The following is a 14,505-nucleotide window of genomic DNA, read 5'->3' on the forward strand; positions in this document are numbered from 1 at the left end:
ACTCAGGTGCCAAAGAGCCAAGTGTAACCAACTGTGTCTAGTAATAATCAGATACATAGAGATTAAAGACACATGTGCAAACATCTAAGCATTAGTAGCATTAAAAATGTAGGAAACAGCATATTTTAAAATGAAATGGAGATCTTTAAAGGTTAAAAAAACTCATTCAATTTTATATCTTACAGGGTTTATAGTGAGTTCAATATTTTATAACTATATTAATTCAACTGTGAACCTAAATATTTACAGCCACTTTTGAAAGAGATGTATCCTTGCTCTGGAAATTGTTACTGAATGTGTTAAAGCTGTAATGAAATGTTTCTTCTAATCATGTGGTTATTAAATTTTTAAAAATTAAGCTGAAAGTACATTCTTCAAAGCACTGAAAGCAACTGCCATACCCTTCTGAATCTGGATATAGAGTGTGAAACAGTAAGTGAATTTGTAGCAGACTTACCAAATCTCTGTGGATAAAGCAGTTCCTCTCCAAGTACTCCATTCCTTCACATATGTCCTGGCACACACTCAGTAGCAATTCCTTCCTAAGCTTTCCTCTTCTGTCCCTGAGATAGTTAAGCAGGCAGCCGTTTTCCATAAACTCAGTCACAATATAGAGGGGCTTCTGCTGTATACACACCCCATAAAGCTGAACTAGCCTTGAATGTGACAGTTTCCTGTTGAAGAAAACCACACCGGTGAGCAGGATCAGTTTTGCATCTTAAAGCAGTAATACATCATTTTCATATTCAAGATAAGATAAACATCAACCCAACCACCAAGAAAGCCTAGCATTTTTTTTTCCGCTTTATTCACTGAAAACATAGGGTCAGGAGTTTGAGCAGCACATCCAAAGTCCTGGATATGGAATACTGCATCATATGCTACTTGTGAGCAGTTTCATTTTCTTCTTTCTGGCTGTCAGCTTTTGCTTCTTCATTATTGATTCTCCTGCCCCAGGTCTCAAGAGTTTGTGTTCTTTGAATTCCAATATTCCTAACTATAGCCTTTACATGGAAAATTCCAAACAGGCAGCCTGGAGGAAAGAGTGATTGGTGGGCATAAAAAGAACATGGATTGTAAAGAGTAAAATCATTTAAAAGTAAAATGTTAGCTAAATCTGGAGACTAAAAATCATTTACTAGCATGAAGCCATTTTGTGTATTTGGTGATCACACAGAGCTTGAATGTTTTCTATTAAATTATAATCACAAAGTTTTAGTAATCTAGGCTTCACACATTTATTGGTTTTCTGTGGACTGTACCATTCAATCTCTAAATGCCTTTTATGGCACTGGCCACTATGAAAAAAAGTTCTAATTAAGCAATTCTGTTAGTCAGAAATACCATGAAAAGTACCCCAGAAATACCCTTCAATCATAAAGGTAAAATAAAATTAGTGGCATGGGAAAATTACTTACCTTAAAAAATATATATGTAGTGGTTACAGACATATTACCATAAAATTAATGAAAACACTCCAATTAATAGGAACAAGAGGCATTCAGGGAACTCAAATATTACTTTAATTTGCATTGTGTGTCTGAATATATATTATGATATGGATATATATTATATATAGTTTGTCTGATTTACCTTTCAAGTTCATAAACTATACTTTCAGTTAAGAAATGCAATTTGCATATGTGTGGGATAATGTCAGGAAAGCAAGTCCCAGAATGAAACTCTTACACACTATTAGAAATCCAGCTCCAAACCTACACAGAAGCATTTGAGAATTAAAACATTGTACTGCATCTGCTTAATAAGACTCCTGGTAAAAATCTATCCAAAAAAGACAACTCTCCATGAGACACAAGGCAAAAACAAATAAAGCTTCCCATGTGGTTCATTGAACAAATAAGACAAGCACACTCCCATAGCCATAGAGACGTGCAAGTAGAAAACTGTGTGTGTTTGCTGCAGCCTTAGTACCTCTTAACACGTATTATTCCTCAGTTTAGAGACATGCACACAATTTCTTGTAGGACAAATGTCATATTCCTTTGGATTTGCCATTTAAGTATTTTCAAACCCTTTGTAGCCTCTTCCTGTGGTCCTCTAATTCTTCCTCATCCCTTGGTAATAGAATCATGTTTCATGGTTTTCAATATCATCTCTGGGGACCATTCTCAAATTCATGCCCTCCACCTTGACCTTTCTCGTGAACCCACACATTTACCTGACTACTTAGTCACTTCTGATCTTCTAATAGGCTTCTCATATTCAACATGTCCAAAACTGAGTTCTTGATTTTCCTCAAAATCTATTCAATTTTCCACCCTCATAAATGGAACCTAACCATGAACTTCAATACTACAGAGTCATCAGTTTCCCTGATTCCCCCAACTATCTGCTGCACTCCATTTATTAGTATCTCAATACGTTATCTCAAAACCACACCCTGAAACTACTTTTTCTTCCCATTTCTGCCTTCATCACATCTACCATCATCTTCTGCCTGGATCACTCACTGCAGTGACTTCCACTGACCCTCCCACTCCACTTTGGATTCCCAGAAATCATTCTCTACCAAGCAGACAGTACAACCCATATAAAATACAAACCAGATCAAGCGTTTCCAATCTTCCCTGACCGTCCAATGTAATTGACTCCTGATCCTTGTTCCTGTCACAACTTCCTGGCTGCAGTCTGGGCACTTTCTTTCTGCAGTTGCATCACTCCTATATTTCCTGATTTGCCACCTGCCTTCCTCCCTATCCCTCTCTGGAGCCTTTGAACACAGAGCTCCTTGACAGTAGGGGCCACACCTGTCATATTCATCACTAGAGAGATAGCACGGTGGTTAAGAACACTGACTGTTCTTGCACCAGGTTCGAATCCCAGCACCCACATGGCAGCTAACAACTGTCCATAACTCCAGTTCCAGGGGATCCAACAGTCTTTTCTGTCCTCAGTGGGCATTGCACAACAGGGTGCACTTACCTACAAGCAGGCAATACACAGATACACATAAAAAATAATAAAAAATATTTTTAAAAATTATTAGCTGTTTAAAACTCTTAGTAAAATTAGATGTGCCTATATATGTTTTATTATATGTTACTGGTTTGTAATCCCTGTATAGTACATTGCTTTCAATAACATACTTACAAAAATATTACATTTTCCTCCTTTCTGTTCACCAACAGTTGAACAACCAAAACAAAGGCTCCGTTACAGGCAGTACAGGGCTTTAATAACATAAGGAGGCTGTAGGATTCCTGATCCAAACTGCTGAGCTCCGTCAAGGTTTTTCTACTACTCTTGGTTCCTTGATCAGAAGCAACTTTTAAAATCGTCTAAGCTCTGGTGTTTTTCGTTGTAAAATGGAATGATAAAAAGTGGGCTCCTAGCTTCCAGTGGAGATTCAATGAGGTCGTGTTCATGAACATATGACACACAGTATAAACCAAGGTAAGAGTATAAAGGTAAAAATTGAAGATTTATGGGATTTTATGTAAACATGTTATATAAAGGGAAGAGACTGGTTTTTTCATTCCTCTAAATAGTCCTTAGCTCTGGAAACCCTGGAAGACACGACCCAATACACACAATATCCTTCCATATGATGATGGAGAACATGGTACAGTTTTTAATCTACACAGGTTTTGATAACAGCTATGACATCTACCATAAGATTCAGCATACAAAAGTCTCTTGAATGTTTGTTGTTTCCTGTGTTAGAGAGCCCAGACATTTCAAGGTTCTGATTTCAGTTAGAAACTCTAATTGTGGAAGTACAAAGTAGGTAAGCTTCCTAGATTTCCTTTCTCTCAACTATAAAATTGAAATCTTAGACCCTAGCATCTAGAATTGTGGTAAGGATTCCTTTATTCATAAATGTTTTCCGACTATAGGCTAGTCATTGTATCGAGCACTCACCAAGGTGAATGACAGATATAAATCAATGGCTCTATTATTATGTAGTTCACATTCTAATATGGGAGAAACAAAATAAATACATATGAAACTTCATAGCAGTAACTAGTCTTGGCATAAGGTGATATCAATGCAAAATTTGTTAATGTAGTAGGGCCAAGAGACCACGTTGGGGATGAGTGTACCAATTTAAACAGAGTAATCAGCAAAGACCTTCTGGAAGAAGAGAAACTGGCACAGCTTCAGAATGCAATGACACATGCAGAGCCCTGCTCAATACATGCCAGCTAGTTAAAGATGAGTATGGGGCATAGAATGTAGAATGGAGCTTTTACCACCTTGCTTTCAAATATCAAGGAAAAAGATAGTTATGTTAAACTCAAGAACACATGTCCATCTGAATTGACTTAAAATAAGCCATTCATTTCTACTTAAAGAAACCGCCAGGAGCCGTTTCTATTCTCAACATTCCGTACATGTTCCATCGTCCTCAAAATAACTTTTCCAAGAGACTTTTGCTGGGAAGACATGAACAAATGTCTGTTTACCCCAGATAGGGCACTGACAAAAGAACAAAGGAACAATTCCACCCAAATCTAGCTTGGTGAACCAGTGATTATGGGGTACTTAGAGTAGCGTGGGTGACTCAAAACCAGCTACATCATGGAACGATCATTCCAGCATGGGTGATAACTCACCAAAAAAAAAAAAAAAAGAAAATCCCAGGGCTGGAGAGATGGCTCAGTGGTTAAGAACACTGGCTGTTCTTACAGAAGACCTGAGTTCAAATCCCAGCACCCACATGGCAGCTAACAATTGTCCACAATTCCAGTTCCAGGGGATCCGACAGCCTCTTCTGACCAATGCAGGCATTGCATGACATGGGTGCACTTACCTACATGCAGGAAATATATGCATACACATAAAATAAAAATAATAAAATTTGAAAAAAAATACATCCCTGGAGATCCCTGCACAATTTGGAGTCAGCTCCCCAGGAAAGAATCGCATAAATTTTATAAAAATCGCAAAGAATTTTATAACCTTGGGAAGAAGGCTTGTAGATTTTGTAACTTTCTGAGTTTCCTGAGCCTTAAAAGTTTCCTTAGCTTCCTGAGTCTTATAAACAAGAGAGAATATTTCCTTCCACGGAAATAGCTTCACAACAAACATCCTTAGAGGTACTAAGTCCCTTTCCCTGCCAGGCTGGACTTTCAAGAAGACCCTCATCATCAAGACATCTCATTCAATAAGGAGTCACAAGTCTCCTATTCATTCTTTTGCTATTAGACTTATTTAAGCCAAAACACAGAAGTATTGTACTTCAGATGCAGGAAACCTTGATCAGATGGATGTAGAAGCATAGGTCAGTAAACTGCTGCTTCTGTTATAAGAAGATCATTAGGAAGCTGATGTCCCTGGAAAATTATGTTTATCATAACTTCCATCGAGATGCATTCTGTTGAAATTGGATAGACAAGATATTTTGATAGGATATTTGAAGTATGAGCTTAAAAACTCCCAAAGACATAATTGATCTGCCATCCAAGGAGAATGGGTCCAGTTCATCACTTCTGGGTGTTGTCTAGTCTTTATTTTGTTTCCTATTGGGGTCTGCAAGTTTGGGACAGAACTAAATTGCTCTAGACAATAGAGTACAGTTGAAACGAGGCCACCTGGATTTTCCTTCTTCATAGCCTTGTAACTCTTCTAAATAAAGGTTCAATAAATGTTTACAGAATATTGATTTGAACTGTGTCAAATTATTGTCCTGGCCAGCCTAGATTATAGTCATAAACCACAACCACAGTTTCAATCGAATCAAAATGCCATCCTGGAAAACTGTTTGTATTAAGAACATTGTACAATGATCTAGAAAGAGCCACTTCTTTTCTTATGTCCAGAATTCTTAAATTTTGTGAAAGCAAATACTTTACCCATACCATTAAAAAAACAAAAAACAAAAAAACAACTCTTTTGACCACTAGGGGTTGCCCTTTCAAAAGATGATCACTCTTACCCAGGTGTGGACGCCCATGTCTTTAATCCCAGCATTCTGAGAGCAGAGGCAGGTAGATCTCTGAAAAATCAAGGCCAGCCTGGTCTACACCGTAAGTTCCAAGCCAGCTGGGGGCCACAGAGAGACATTGTCTCAAAAAGACCAAAAAACAAAACAAAACAACACTTTTGGTTCTGGGAAGAGAAAGGAAAAAAAAAACACCAAACAAATAACACTTCATAAGTATCTATTCTGAGTTGAAAAGAATATACTTCTTTGTCTCATCTGTCAATCATTTCACTTAACTCTCAGACTGATCCTGTGATATAGGTACAATTATTCCCAATTTTAATAGGTTAAGGTCTTTGAAGATTGGAAAGTGAAATAATCCACTCAGGCCATACAGAGGTTAAATAATTTTCCTGGATTACACAACCCTCTTAGGCAGAGTTGTGACACAGATCTAGGTGTGCCGGACTCCAAAGTTCATGCTCTGTCTATGACCTCAGGTATTGGGTCATATTTATTTGGGGTGGCTTATACTCACATCATCACTTTGGCCTCTTCTATGAAATCCTCTTCTGACATGGAGCCTTGGTTGAGGGCCTTGATGGCGACCTGGACATGTGCTCGCCATTCCCCTAAGTGGACTACCCCAAACTGACCACTTCCGATCTTCTTGACAAAAGCCAACTCAGATGGATCTATCTCCCACTTTTCTAGAAAAATAAACCACTCATGTTACAAATAGAAGAAAGAATGCTAAAATATAACTAGAAAAGTCTTGGGATTTGTCTAGTCCCATCTCCTTGTTTTATATAGAGGTTAAAAACAGCAGATGAGAATCTGTAATTATTTTCAGCACTCTCATTGTGGCCTGAATGCGTAATGCATCAAGTTTTAAAAGATTTACTTGCTTGGAGAGAGGAATATATAACAAATGATGACTATCAAAGTATGTCATATGAAACACATCTCTGTGCCCTTCTAAACAAATTTGACCAAAACTAGGTCTGGGACCTAAAACATGCATGTTCCCAGTCTGTTTGCATTGTGGTGTAAAACTAGTGAACCAGACGAAGTCAGGATATTTCCCTTTCCTGTTTCAATTCTTGCTGTTCTTCACACTCTCCCTCTAAGAAGCTGTCCTGCCTTGGTGTATAATCTCCTTGGAAAAGAAAAGTCTAATCAGTTCATCTACTAACCCTGTCCACCGTCAGAACTCTAATCCAAATATATCTAAGAGTATGTGAAAGTATATGTGTCTAAAAATCTGTGTTGCTGTAAATTTCTCATTTCTCATAAATAAATCAGGAAGAAAATGAGAACTGTTCTATAAAATAATTCCCTTGAATCTGTCAAAGCATAACTTTTTGGCACCTACTTTTTATACAGCAACACCACCATCTGCTGGAACTTTAGAATAATGCACTTGGCCGAACTGTTAAAGCTAATGAGCCCCTCCCCACCCCCACCCCCACACACTCCCGCAGTGGGAAGATGCTGCCCCCTGTAATACAAAGGATGTTTTAAAGTGACATGAGGGAATATATTGATGACCTTGGCAATGGCATAGAATTAATTGATAGACTATGACCACAAAGGAAAATATTGATAAACTGCAGCTCATAATTGTATCTGTTCATCAAAAACACCCATTTTTTAAGTGAAAAGGCAAGACACAGACTGAGAAAGGCATTTCTGAAACATATAACCAATAAAGACTACCTATTCAAAATAAGAATAAATCAGTCAGAAAATGGATATACCCTAGATTTGAAGGGCAAAAAGGATGAATATTCAGTCATAAGAAGAATCTCCAAATGACCACTACACCTATTAAAAGGTAGCCAAAACAATTTAGGGATCAAAATTTAAACCATAATGAGATAACACCACATAATCTCCAGATTGGCTAAAATGTTTAAGAAAATGCTTAGCAAAAGTATGGAGGAGTTGATGTGGTTGTACATTGTTGGTGGGACTGTAATTTGTATATACTCCTTAGAAAACTGATTCTGTCTAATAGACCTCAACATGTATAGAGCCTATGAGCCAACAAGTCTCCTCTATGGTAAATATAGCTGGAGCATAAATGTGCATGGAAGTTCATCCAAACACACACAAGAATGTTCGTAACGAACGATGTTATTCATAATACCTAAAAATGAGTAACAGCCCTAAAGACTGCCTAAAGCAGCAGACAGTTCTGCACTGCAGCACTGCAGCACAGTGAAGATGAGCCAGCCACACCAACAGCACACATGAAATTAAAGGTGAAATAAGGACAGGAAGACATCAGACACAAGAGAGTCCATTACCTAAAGTGCTCAAAACAGGGTAAAACTGTTTTGAATGTTACAAAAAGTAGAACTTTTAAAGAAATTAAAGAGCAATTAACTAAATTGCTAACTGTAGAACTTCTTACATATAGTGTCTATCAGATGGAGGAATAACAGGGATACCCATAAACCCTGAAGTCACCTTTCCAACCTGCTTAAACTAACAAGATCCTGAATCACATTCTTTTACATTTTATTTGTTTTTTTTTTAGTTAATATGTTTGAGTGTTTTGCCTGTATGCATACAAATGCACCCGTACCATGCAATGCTCATGGAAGTCAGAAGAGGGTGTCAGATCCCCCAGAACTGGTGTTACAGACAGTTGTTAGCCTCCATGTGGGTGCTAGGAACTGAACCTGGGTCTTCTGCAAGAGTAGCCAATGCTCTTAACCACTGAGTCATCTCCCCAGCCCACAGTCAATTTTTTATACAATATAATTGTCACTGGTTTTTTTTTTCAACATATTCAAGTCCTACTAATGAGAGAAATTTAAGAGAATAAAATTTCACCAAATTAGGAAACAAGATTTCCTGATTCTCACAGCCTTGCAAATAAGCACATTTGCTAGAAAATTATTTGAATCAAAGATTGCCAATTCTATTTGAACACGGGTGAAGAGGAAACATTTGACATTCCTTTGGGGTAGCTTCTCTTAGAGAGTCATTTCCCAGCAACCCTTGTAACCAGAGAGCAACACCCTAAATATTCAGAGAAAAGGAATTGCTATTTATCAAAAGGAGGAAAATTATGTAGCGTGAAATGTGACATCAAACCAAAACATGGCCTCCAAGTTCAAATTGCTCTTATGAGATGGATTATTTAAGCATCTCCAGTTGGAGATTTCAGTTTTGAAAAGATATATTTAAATAGATGTTTCAGGTGAACTGAGAATTTAAAGCATCTGTGTGGTGTTTCCTGATGGATAAATGTCTTCCCTCAGCACATATGTGTACTTTACCATAGCTGAAACCAGCTGTGGCTGGTAAACAGCTGCCCAGCAGCCCAACTGGATAGCGGAGTCGGGACATGAGACCTAGGAAGAAAGAAAAATGAGTGTATCAAGCTCAGATACTAGCATGGGAGAAAGAGTTAAATATGCTAGAAGACAACACATGTCTTTAAATAATTAGGCATAACAATTTATTCTGCGTGGTACTCTAATCTTGTGTTTATAATTGAAAACCATTGCTCATAATATATGTTCGTTGTACACAAATTAAAGTCCACAAGAAAGTATAAAGTTAACAAAAAATTCCATAAAATCTCACCATCCAGGGTGAATTGTTACTACTTTTGCATAAATGAAAGCATATATACATTTAATATAGTCTACATAAATACAAAGTTTTAAGTTTTTCACACTAAGAATGTCATTTATATATACCCATGACTATAAACAGATGTTAAAATTATTTCTAAGATTTCATTATGATAAAATATGCTATATTTTCTTGAACATAGATTTGTACACATTTGCCCAAATTTTACCTTCATAGTAAAATGGGATATTCAAAAGCTACACATCAAACTGACCACCCAATAGAAGTAGTTTATTTTCGAAAATAGCATGGTAGAATGAAAGAGACTTCATATGATAGGGTCAAGATGCAGAATTCTAGATAACCAACTTTAATTGATCAATAAACATTCATTATTTATTTCTTCAATTACTACTTATTGAAAGCCTAATTGCACCATGTCCTATTGCAATGTTAGGGGACAGTGGTGAATAAGATGTTGATGGTCTCTGCTTGCACAGACTCCACATTCTAGTGATAAAGAAATACAAATATGGACATGGAGAGATGGTTCAATGGGTAAGAGCACTGAGCAGTTAAGGCTGCTCTTGCAGAAGACCTGGGTTTGATTCCCAGCACCCACATGGAAGCTAATAACCATCTGTAACTCCAGTTCCAAAGGAATCAACACCTTTTCTGCTCTCTACAGGCATTGTATGACACAGCTGCACCTACCTACATGTAGGCAATACACTCATACACATAAAATAAAAATAATAAAATATTAAAAAGAAAAATGCAGGCTGGAGAGATGGCTCAGTGGTTAAGATCACTGGTTGTTCTTGCAGAAGACCAGGAAACACGCTCAGCTAGTATAAGAGCAGGATGTATTAAGTACCTATGATATTCAGCATTCTCTTCCAGGTAGATCCCAAAGATCCCAGCAGATCCAAAACAAATAAGATGATTCCACCTACAGGAAGCTCTACCTCAGTGAGGAAACATAAGAAGAGACAAACCATTCTAATGCAAAAGAAATAAGCCCAGGCTAGAGAGATGGCTCAGTGATTAAGAGCACTGGCTGCTCTTGCAGAAGACACAGGTTAAGTTCCCAGCACCCACGTGGTAGTTAACAATCATCTGTAACTCCAGTTCCAAAGGATCTGACGCCCTCTTCTGGCCTCTGTGGGCATTGCACCACAGGGATGCACTTACATACATGCAGGCAAAAACACTCATACACATAGAAAAGTAAAAATAAATAAATTTCTTCTAAAAATAAATAAACCCTATGCTAAAGAAACACATGGGCTCTCTGGGACACAGAGAAAGCAGCAATCACATGTGATTCTGTCTTTTGGGAGGAAGTGACACCTGCCATGAATATGATAAATGGACTTAACCTGTGAGAAAAAGCTCAGAAGGACATCATAGGCAGAGATAAGGCATACAAGAGGTGTGAAGCACTAAGACAGGCACTTGAACTAGAAGCAGGAAGTAGGAAGACATGAGCATTGTTCTGCTTCTGATGGGCTTGTAAGCCATGTCAGAGAGCATCTTTACAGTGGGATGGGAAGAGAGGAAAACAAGAGAATGAAGTCTTCGTGTGTTCATTTTTAATGGACCATTGGCACTAGCACAGCAGTGGATTGAAGGGAAACAAACTTTGGAGACAATGAGAGCACTGAAGGGCCTCTGTAGATTGCCCTCAGGACAGTACTAACAGGAGGGGAGAGACAGAGGTCTACAGCAAACAGATTTAGGATATGTAACTGATTGCACTAGATAATAGGTTAATTGTTAAAGAGAATAGAAATGTATGCTTAACTCCTATGCTTGCAGCCCCTTTAATTGGTTGGATGCTATTAAGTGCAATAAATAACAGGAAGAAGAATAGGCTTGGAAGGTAATAATATTACTTTCCTTTTAAAATATCCAGTTCCAGGCTCAGCATCCCAGGTAGAACTATGCAAAAACGAGAAGCCTGGGTGTGCTGGTTAGTGGATAGCTCCGGTTGTCAACTAGACACACGTGGGTAGAGGGAGCCTCAGCTGTGGAATTGCCTCCACTGGCCTTTGGTCATGTCTGTGGGGCATGTTCTTGATTACTGAGTAATGTGGGAGGGTTCAGCCCACTGTGGGCAATGCCACTTCTAGGCAGGTGGTCCTGTGTTGTATAGGAAGCCAGATTGTACACAAGCTAGGGAGCAAGCCAGTAAGCAGCGTTCCTCCATGGCCTGTGCTTCTGCTCCTGCCTCCAGGTTCCTACCCTGAGTTCCTACCTTGGGCTCCCTTAGAGATGAACCGTGACCCAGGAGATGTAAGCAAACAAACCCTTTCCTCCCCAAGTCGGTACTGGTCAAAGTGTTTTGTCACCACAATTGAAAGCAAACTAGAACACTGGGGTAAGAAGAAAAGTGGCCAGAAATGGATTCCTGTAAATATCAGTTCTTAAAAAAATACAGTAACCTGATGGGAAGACACATAAGGAATGGTCTGAGTCAGAAGACCAAGATGTCAAAACACCTAGGGAGCAGGGGAGTTCAACAAATGGCACTGCCCAAGGTGGCAGAGAGGATCTGAACTCGAGGACACAAGGACACAGCACCACCAGTGCCCAGAGAAGGGTCACTGGTACACTGTGGAGCTGTGAGGCAGAAGCTAGATTGGACTTGCTTGAGAAGTGCAAAGTGGGCAATTAGACAGTGGGTGTGCACACCGTTTTTTCCCTCAAATTATGACTTAAAAGAGTGATCTCTACTCAGTCGCAGGCTTTTAATCCCAGCACTCGGGAGGCAGAGGCAGGCGGATCTCTGTGAGTTCAAGGCCAGCCTGGTCTACATAGTAAGTTCCAGGACAGCTGGGGCTATAGGGAGACCCTGTCTCAAATAAGACCCTCCCCCAAAAAAAAGTTGATCTCTAAAAGAAAGAAGTTCAAAAGAAGGTTTTGTTTTTGTTGTTAGAATAACAAAAGTCTTAATCACGTATGTAGGCTGAAGGGAGAGTCAAAAGAGACAGAGGAGCTGTCTGGGAGAGCAGACTGTGACCTTGCCTCAGGAGAAAAGAAACCAGAACAAGAGCCAGGCAGGGCTTTGCTCTGGTTAGCGGGAAAGACCATGAGACAGCATGGCGGGTGGAGGAAGCTCCTTCTTGGAGACCCCCGAGTTCTTCAGGAAGTACACAATATGGGGGGAATGGTCTTGAGGGGAATGGCCAAAACGTTGAGAACAGGAAAGATTTCCCAGCAACTTTGAAGATGTAGTTGAGGTTAGAGCCTTGCTCTAGTTGAATCTCTATAAAGCATTTAGCCAAATAAAGGATGCAAGAGGAATTTTAAGACCCCAAACTTTCTTCTAACTTTAAAGTTTTTATTTGCCAAGTGTTTTTTCATCCTGAGAATTGCTACTAATGGATGGATGAGTGATGGCCAATGTCTCTGTGACAGAAAAAGGTCTGTTGCTCACTTTGCACTGGCCTTTTAAAAAATATTTTATTATTTTTATTTTATGTGTATGCGTGTATTGCCTGCATGTATGTAAGTGCACCCATGTCATGCAATGTCCTCAGAGGACAGAAGAGGGTGTTGAATCCCCTGGAATTGGAATTACAGACAGTTGTTAGCTGCCATGTGGGTGCTGGGATTCAAACCCAGGTCTTTTGCAAGAAGAAGCAGTGTTCTTAACTGCTGAGCAATCTCTCCAGCCTGGCCTTACTTCTTATAAGGAGATAAACTGTCACGGGTTAAAATTATCAAGGAGATTAAATAATTATGTGTTATGATTCATAGACAGTTCTAAAACTGAACCCTCAAGATATGAGTTACTTCTTTCTGAGGATGGAGTAGCCATTGAGTGCAGTCTCTAGAGCCAGGGGGTTCAGTGGCCCCCAGCAGGTTCAAAACCTTTAAAGGGCTCAAACTTCAAAATAGACGCTGATTATTCATGTGACATTGAGCAAGTGACCTCATAATTTGTGCCTCAGTCTCCTCATCTGTCAGAGATATCAACAGCTTCTATCTCCTAGGATTCCTCCAAAGATTAGATGAGTACATAAGTACTGCAGAAGCATCTAGAACAGGATCTGAGCCCCACTGAATTATTGATGGTCAACTATTTCCGGCTTACTTTCCCTTTATCTTTATCACCTGTCTTTCTTTTTTAATTTATCTCCAATTTCCTTTTCTCTCTAATAAACAGTTCCACATTTTCAATTCATTTTTTTCAGGCCTTCTCTTGTTTAATATAGTATTTTATTTTTAAAATTATCTTCATAGCATTTTATAGAGTATATGAACTATATCTGCATTATAATAAAAACTATCAAACTTTAAAATTATCTGTAAGGAAGAAAATAAGTGGGGCTGGAGAGATTGCTCAGAGGTTAAGAGCACTGACGGCTCTTGTAAGAAACCTGAGTTCTGTTCCCAGCACCCACATGGCAGCTAACAACCATCCATAACTACAGTTCCAGGGGCTCCAATGTTTTCTTTTGGCCTCTTCAGGCATTGCATGCACGTGGTGCATTTACATAAATGCAGACAATACACTCATATACATAAACAAAATCTAAAATTTTTAAAGAAGAAAATATGTATCCATAATTCTGCCTCAGTTCTCAGAGGAAGATATTAATAGTAATCTACTATAATCTTATTTTTTGAAAAGTTATTGTCTGTTTTCACAGAATTTCCTGTATACATAAAAGTATGTGAGGATATATGCTTTTTTAAAAAATTGGCCTATAGACTGTTCTCTCTAAACTTGTTTTTAAAGTATTTATTTAATAATCACATAATTAGAAGAAGCATTTCATTACAACAGCATTGACATATTCAATAACAATTTCCAGAGCTAAGATGCATCTCTTACAAAACTGCCTGTAAAATTTTAGGTTTACAGTTGAATTAATACAGTTATATAATATTGTACTCAGTATAAACCCTGTAAGACATAAAATTGAATGAGTTTTTAACCTTTTGTGTTAACAATGAGTCTTTCTGCAAGAAACGGTATATTTTAAAATGAAATGGAGATCTGAGTGTTATTA

General features: G+C 38.4%; 1 protein-coding gene across 2 annotated transcripts in view; it reads right to left on the reverse strand.

Moving 5' to 3' along the window:
* The window catches only part of Txk (TXK tyrosine kinase), a 58,992-nt gene that overhangs the window by 14,459 nt on the left and 30,028 nt on the right, over positions 1-14,505 (reverse strand). For both annotated transcript variants that reach the window (XM_008837715.3, XM_017799251.2), the window contains 3 exons: positions 9,181-9,255; positions 6,426-6,597; positions 458-674 (listed from right to left, as the gene is read on the reverse strand). In XM_008837715.3, coding sequence (XP_008835937.1) covers positions 458-674; positions 6,426-6,597; positions 9,181-9,255 — 464 coding nt within the window. The remainder of the gene's footprint in view (positions 1-457; positions 675-6,425; positions 6,598-9,180; positions 9,256-14,505) is intronic.

The sequence above is a fragment of the Nannospalax galili genome, unplaced genomic scaffold (genome assembly GCF_000622305.1).
Source record: "Nannospalax galili isolate Female #2095 unplaced genomic scaffold, S.galili_v1.0 scaffold318, whole genome shotgun sequence".
Taxonomy (NCBI): Eukaryota; Metazoa; Chordata; class Mammalia; order Rodentia; family Spalacidae; genus Nannospalax; species Nannospalax galili.